The sequence below is a fragment of the Pinus tabuliformis genome, chromosome 2_2, assembly GCF_031772625.1.
Source record: "Pinus tabuliformis cultivar Carrire ecotype Pingquan chromosome 2_2, CPIR1, whole genome shotgun sequence".
Classification (NCBI taxonomy): Eukaryota; Viridiplantae; Streptophyta; class Pinopsida; order Pinales; family Pinaceae; genus Pinus; species Pinus tabuliformis.
In genome coordinates, this window is record NC_142300.1 from 907396342 (window position 1) to 907404234 (window position 7893).

Here is a 7893-nt window from a genome sequence, read left to right on the forward strand (position 1 = left end):
GAACTCTAACTCCTCCAACTCGAATTTATTGAGTAAAATGGGTGACACAAGCCATGTCATACAAGTTAATTGCATCCAAGTTGTCTGCTGATGTGGAAAATCAAATTGAGAATTTCTTGTTGCATTTTTTAACAATCCTTCAAGTAAATCTAATCCATGTTGCCAATCCAGCACAACAATGTGCTAATAAAACCAACCAATGGATATAAGTAGCATTCAAAATAAATAAAATAGTAAAAAAAACATATTAAAACACAATCAATGGGGACCCCAAAAAGTACTCCAACTATGTTACCACCTATCCACGTTCATTGAAATTGCCTCCATCGCTCCTCTCATGATGCACAACCCATTGTCGGCCTCCATCACCCTAAATCCCATTAGTTGTTGTCAGCCTCCATCGCTCTACTTCCCAAAGAACCTATCAATAGCGTAAAGACGAACCCCTAATCCTTTACCTTTTTTACTAGCGCCTCATATTGAAAATTTTAAGACAAAAGATTTATTTTGTCTTAAAAATTGTCTTAAAATTCCCCTCCATGTAGTAGTGTCGAATGCAACGACATACAAGTTGTCTCTAATCGTATCAACAGAGATCAAAGGGACAAAAGAGTAATTAATGTGTGGGAAATCTTGCCACAAAAAGTTTTCATGTTCTTCACAGTCGACTATGCCCACAAAATGAAGAGCCCAACAAGTCATTGTCTTTATATAAGATAACGTGAATGGAAATTGAAATAGCAGCATTGGTATATGCGTGATACAGTAGTAGCCTACAAGCTGGCAGACTTAGGGTGCACTGTGAGAGTCAATTTCGTAGTTGTTAGATAATATTTTCTTAAATTGATATGTTTTTGTCTTAATTGTTAATTGTCTTAAATGGGTTTCATCTTAAGTGGCCATTGTCTTAAATATAAAGTTGTCTTAAAATATTTTTGTGTCAAATATTTTTGTCTTAAATATAAAGTTTTGCCTTAAAATAATTTTGTCTTAAATTGTTTTTGTCTTAAAATAAAGTTTTGTCTTAAAATATTCTTGTCTCAAACTATTTTTGCCTTAAAATATTTTTGTCTTAAACTGCTTTTGTCTTAAATTTAAAATTGTATCTTAAAATATATTTGTCTTAAGTTATTTTTGTATTAAATATAAAGTTCTGTCTTAAAATAATTCTGTCTTAAACTGTTTTTGTCTTAAATTTTATATTTAAGACAATTCAATTGATATAAAATTTTAATGTAAAATAATTAAAATAAAAAAGTGACTTTTTAAGACAAAAATTTCTTTTGTCTTGAAAAAATGTCTTAAAAGTGCCCTTGGTGTAGTAATGATGGATTCTATCTATCATAGTGATATGCATTGGACTCGTTTTCAAGGTATTGCACACTTTCTTATTATAGTCGACAATTATGTCGAAAGGTGTATCCTAAGTGTCGCACTTGGAGGTAAGTGTTGTTTTATCATTGTTTCAATGGATACATGTTGATTTTGGGTGTTGAGCATTTCATCATCATGTGGCTGGTCGTTTTTTTGTGTGATCATGTTCAAGTCTTGTTACATGCTCTGGTCTCATCTTTCTTCCTTACTAATCCTACACTTAGTCAATATTGGAGTTTTCTTATCTCTGCAACTTGCTCGACCAAGTACCTATATTTATACCTCCTGGAACTATGTACTCTATAGTCATAAGCCACAGTCAACCATCATCTTCCTCTTGTAACTTCGTACTATGCAGTTACAACAAACTACCTCCATCAACAGTGTATTGTGCAATCTCAGTGCTCAGTCAATGTCAACTGCACTTTCACACTACACACTCCTTGCCCATTGTTTCCCCCACTACATAATGTGCACTTTCAATTAGTTGTCAAGCCATTTCTAGCCTCTACATTGCTCAACCACGCAATGCATTGATCCTCTCCTTCTAGAACTACTCACTACTAGTCATAGTGAGCAAGCATGTATTCTCTTCCTCCTTAACTTCCCTAATTGCGTAGTCATACCTCCCTATCTTTCAACCACTTCACCCTACGTAGTAACATATCCTAAACCATCACTCCTTGCCTCTGTCTCCTATCCACAGAGAAATCCATAGGCCTCCTCCTCAATCCCACACACTGTCCCATCTCAGTCAGTATGTTCCATGAGAAATAGGACAGACTAGGAGATTTTGGGAATGATGTCATCTTGTCATGAGTGAATTCCATTTGCAGATGTTATTATCTTGACATGACAAGATGATGCTCGAGGAGGATGTCAAAGAGAAGCTACGAGAAGAAACTCATGAAGTTGAAGACACAAGGAAATCATCAAGCGAAGAGATAAAAAGACACTAGATCACGATAGAAGAATGAATGTCAAGATCATATGGAAGACTCTATATCATAACCAGACACTTGGAGGATGAAGGTGAAGTACATGCAAGACCTATTATGAAGATGTGAAGATAGCAGCAAGGATAAGATCTTAGCATTAACACTCTACAATGAAGTTCCATGTCACTATTGCCAAGTCATAGCTTCTCAAATTGTCACCATGGAACTCATATGTGTCATTGTATTTTGCCACATGTAATGTTGTATTTTGGAAAAATGTGAAAATGTAAAATGTGTGGAAGCCTAAGGGTCATACACAGAATGTGAAGACTTATGTAGAAGCTCAAATGTCTCTTAGGAATTAGAAAAAACATATGGGAGCTCAAGAGTCATCAAGGAAGGTTAGGGGCCACAAGGGAGGTGGAAAGTCACTACATTTGTTATATATGCACCTTCATAGCTCAAGCAAAGGACTTTTCACCTTGGCTTCTCAGGCTAGAAATAGTAGAGAAGATTAGTCTTTTGAGAAGCAAGTAGTTGCTTAATAGTAATCCCTTGGGTTTATAATATTAATAATCTCTTGGGTTTATAATATTAATAATACATTGTTTGTTTATCCTTTGCATTTATATTATTAATAATACATTGTGTTTGTTTATCCCTTGGATTTATCATATTGATGACTTGGGCTTATTAATCCTTTTAGTTTATAATATTAATCCTAAGGATTTGTTATAGTAATCTCGTGCTTATAATATTTATTTGTTGAATTTATTATTCCTTTAAGTTTATAATATTAATAATAGATGGGGTTTATTAATCCTTGGGTATATAATATTTTTTTAGGTTTAAAAATTATTAATTTTTGGGTATATAATATTTTTTTAAGTTTAAAAATAAAATGAGTAATTAATATATATATATATATAAAATGAGTATAATATTTAATAGTTTAATATATAATCTAGTTAATATTATTAATGTATCCCAATTAAATATAAAAAAGATACTAACAATTTTCCTAATTATTAAAAATAATATAGTGGTGAGAAAGACATGTTTTAAATAATAACTAATATGTTAATTTTTAATATAATAACACAATTTCCTGTACTAAACTATTATTATTTAAAATATATAATAATATATATACTAGTCAAATTTTATATTATTATATAATATATTTTATTATATTACTATTATATTATATGATGTGATATTATTATTGTTATTATATTATGTTATATTAAATTTTTATATTATATTATTGTAGTACATTATATATGGTGATATATAATTATGGTATTGCAGTGCATTATATTCATACGGCACGTAAGTGAAGTCGTGGTTCTCGAGACTAGCCACTTTCGATACCGACAAACCAAAGTCAATACCTCAAAGAAAGTTTCGTTTCAATTCATTCAAGCTCACACCCTCAAATCAAGTCATGGTTCTCAGCACCGATAAATGTTCCGACCCTGAAATAAGTCAAGGTTTTTCGGCACCAATAAATATTCAGTCGGTAGAGTGTTTAGTTTGTCGTATATAAAGTAGCTATAGCATTGCTAGAAAGCGGCGAAATTATTGTATAAAAATAGCCCAGTCGCCTGGAAAGTTATAGAAATTCTAATTATATTTAGACAAAATTTGGTGAAGATTATTGTAAATCTAATTTTTTACAAGATTTTTTGAAATTTTTTTGCCCAAATTCTGACCATTTTTGACCAGGCAATTACTCTGTCTGGTTAGACAACTCCTATAAAAATGAACACAACTTATCATCATGAATGGTAAATCGTCAATTTTACGCTGACACTCTTAATTTGTGTGGGAGTCGTGTAACAAGGTGGAGGAATTGCCCGGATGGCCAAAAGTGATCGGAATCTGGGCAAAAAAAATTCAAGAAGTCTTGTAGAAACAGTGTTTGAATAGTGTTTTTGATGGTGGAAATGGATTCAGTACCATCAAAAACCTCTAAGATCACTAAAATTTTAAAATTTAACAACTGTAACTTGGATTTACAAAAATCCTTGTCAAATTTTCTCTAAATATGATCAGAATTTCCATAACTTTGAGAGCAACTCCTCCACGGGCTTCGTTAGACTACGCGATTTGTGTCCGCCTTAAATCGAACCTCGAAGCAAAATATATGACGATCAGTAGTTTGGGCCCTGCTTTTAAATCAAGCTCACGGAATTTGAATGACAATTCAAAGTGTGACGCAGCAGGCGACACGAGGCTACCACCAAAATCTATATATTTGGCATCCCTCTTCTTTTGCTATCCAAGTGATCTGTGGTGAGTTAAAGGAGTTGTATGAACATCCAAGCTGTGAAAAACGAAGGGTTTCTTGTTCAGGCTCCGGATATGAATATGCAATCTGTGAAGGGCGAAGAGGCGCTTCGGGCTTCGGCCGTAAGTCTGGCATTTTCCTTAGAGACCCCCTTTCTCCTAAAATGTGCAATTCGTCTTAAAATCCCTGACATCATCTCGAGAGTCGAAAGCCGGCCCCGCTGTTTCTCTCTCCGTGCACCAGATCGCCGCCCAACTCCCCTCGGAAGATCCCGACATGGGCGGCGCCCTTTCCCGCATTCTTACTTACCTTTCCACTATGGGAATCTTGCAGGCAATCGTGCCACCGGAGGGAGTTAATGCCCCCATGAACATAAAATACGGCCTTACCAATCTCACCAAAACCTACTTCACCTCCGAGGATATTAGTTCGCGAAGCCTTGTTCCCTTCGTTCTTTTGCAGACACACCCACTTTACGTTACCGCCTGGGACCATATTCACGAACGTGTGCTTCATGGCGGCGATAATTTGAAGAATTCTAGTGGCAATGGCAAAGACTTCTGGAATTTCGCAGCCGGCGAGCCGGAATTCAATGCCATCTTCAACGCAGGCATGGTCTCCATAACAAAGGCCACTATCACATATGTCTTAGCTGTTTATGACGGCTTCAAAGACATCAACGCGCTGGTGGACGTGGGCGGAGGGCGCGGGGAAGCGTTGAGTCTCATAATTGAAGCGCACCCTCATATTCGCGCTATCAACTTTGATCTTCCTCAAGTCATCGCAAGTGCATCAACTCTCAAGGAAAATGCCAGACTTGGACCGAAGCCCGAAGCGCCTCTTCGTCCTTCACAGATTGCATATTCATATCCGGAGCCTGAACAAGAAACCCTTCGTTGTTCACAGCTGGATGTTCATACAACTCTTTAACTCACCACAGATCACTTGGATAGCAAAAGAAGAGGGGTGCCAAATATATAGTATTTGGTGGTAGCTTCGTGTCGCCTGCTACGTCACACTTTGAATTGTCATTCAAATTCCGTGAGCTTGATTTAAAACCAGGCCCAAACTACTGATCGTCATATATTTTGTTTTATGGCCCACTCAAATTAAGAGTGTCAGCTTAAAATTGACGATTTACCATTTATACAACGTGATTTGAAGTTGTGATGATAAGTTGTGTTCATTTCTATATAATATTTTCACCTATCTACATATGCTGTAGTTACTTTATATACGAGAAACTAAACACTCTAACCTTGACATGATTTGATTTAAACACTACACCTACTGAACATTTATGCGTGCCGAAAACCATGACTTGATTTGAGGGTCTGAGCTTGAATGAATTGATACCAAACTTTCTTTGATGTAAAGACCCTACCCACTAAATATTTAATCCCGCCGAAAACCATGACTTGAGTTCGCTGGTATTGACTGGTTTGTCGGTATCGAAAGTGGCAAGTCTCGGAAACCACTTCACTTATGTGCCCTATGAATTCAAACCAATCGTGTGCTGAGTTTGTGGGTATTGGCTTGACTTTGGATGGCATGGTTTTTAATACCTTGTCCATAGTATGAGCACACTTATATTTATCAATGTGTTTCACATGTAAAAATTGATTATTTAATCACATTAATAAATGTGAGATTGATACATATAGCAATTATATTAATAATTATTAAGTGTATTTTGTTAAAAATAATTTATTTTTTATTAATAAATGAAAATAACAATAAGTATATATATAGGATTATATATATATATATATAGAGGATTATATTTATATATATATATATATAACTAATCACCATATATAATAAAATACAATAATATAATATAATATAATAATTTAATATAATAATATTACATCACATTATATAATATAATATATAATAATATTTTATATAATAATATAATATTATAAAATCTGATTAGTATATCTTTTATTATATATTTTAAATAATATTAAATTAGTACATAAAATTTTGTTATTATATATCACAATGCGGAGGACATTAGAGCGAAGGAAGGCGATGAGGGCTCCTAGGGTTAGCTAGAGCTCTGAGAACACCTGCAACGGCGCCGACTGCGCTTCCGCTCAGCTCTTCAGTACAGTAACAGACTCAATCCGGCAGTGCGAAACTGCGCTGCACCAGGCCCGTAACATGGCTCATCCGTTGGGGGGGGCGTCAGGGCCCTCCCCGTCACAACTCGATCCGGAGCACGGGGTTGTCTTCGGAACTGTGGACAGTGAGATTCTGCACACACGACATCATCCCAGCAAGGACACCACGGGCAACGAAAATGATGAAAAAGGGGAAAGCAAGGATCAGAATGGTTCAGACGAGCCTGAAAAAGGGCAAAAGGTAACATCTTCCACTTGCAGACCAGTGGCCAAGGAAAGACCACGTATAGAGTTACCAGGAGAAAAAATAGAAGCAAGAATACAGTTCATGCAGGATCATGCCCTCATAGGGAAGTTCATCGGGTTCTGGCCCACGGAGAAAGCTCTATACGGATGGATAAAGGCGAAATGGAAACCGAAAGGGGATGTCACGCTTCAGCTGGGACCAAAAGGTTTCTTCACGGCCATCTTCTACTGTCTGGAGGACAAGCACCGTATTCTAGTGGGAGGCCCTTACTTCTTCAATGCAGCTGGGCTCTATCTGAGGGACTGGATCCCTAGATTCAACCCAGACAAAGAAGACCTAACCCTGGCACCTGTCTGGATCAGGTTATACTCCCTCCCAGCTGAATATTGGGAGGAGGACTCTCTCAAAAGGATAGGCGATGGAGTGGGAGAATACATCAGATCCTCCGATGAAACCAAGAGCCGCAAGTATGTTTCTTATGCCCGTATCTGTGTGTTCATTCGACTCAACGAAGCCCTTCCTAACTCTGTTACTCTCTCCCATTGGGATGAGGAGTATATCCAGCCTCTTGATTACGAGCATGTACCTTTCAGATGTCGTAAATGCCACTCTCTTGGGCATTTATTCAGAGATTGTCCCCTAAATGCCCAATCCAATAACCCTAGCTCCTCAGACTCCCCTGCTCAGGATGGTTTCACAAAAGTCACCAGCAGAAGGCGCTCTCACAAAAAACCCCCCAATGGGTCTCACACCCATGTCTCCAAGACCCATGGCCCAGTAACCAAGAACAGTTTTGACATTTTGGGTGATGACTCAGAGAATCCTTTGCATGAATCCACGGCCATGCCAAATATCCCGTCCTCCTCGTCTTCTCCTCCCGGATCTAACCCCCCTATTTCCCCCTCGAATGTC

The 7893-nt window shown here is 36.9% G+C and overlaps 1 protein-coding gene across 1 annotated transcript; it reads left to right on the forward strand.

The window, feature by feature from the left end:
* Positions 1 to 4881: 4881 nt before the first annotated feature.
* LOC149195945 (xanthohumol 4-O-methyltransferase-like) lies at positions 4882 to 5535 on the forward strand. The gene has a single exon (XM_089408071.1). The coding sequence runs from the start codon at positions 4882 to 4884 to the stop codon at positions 5533 to 5535; it is 654 nt and encodes a 217-aa protein (XP_089264197.1).
* Positions 5536 to 7893: the final 2358 nt, after the last annotated feature.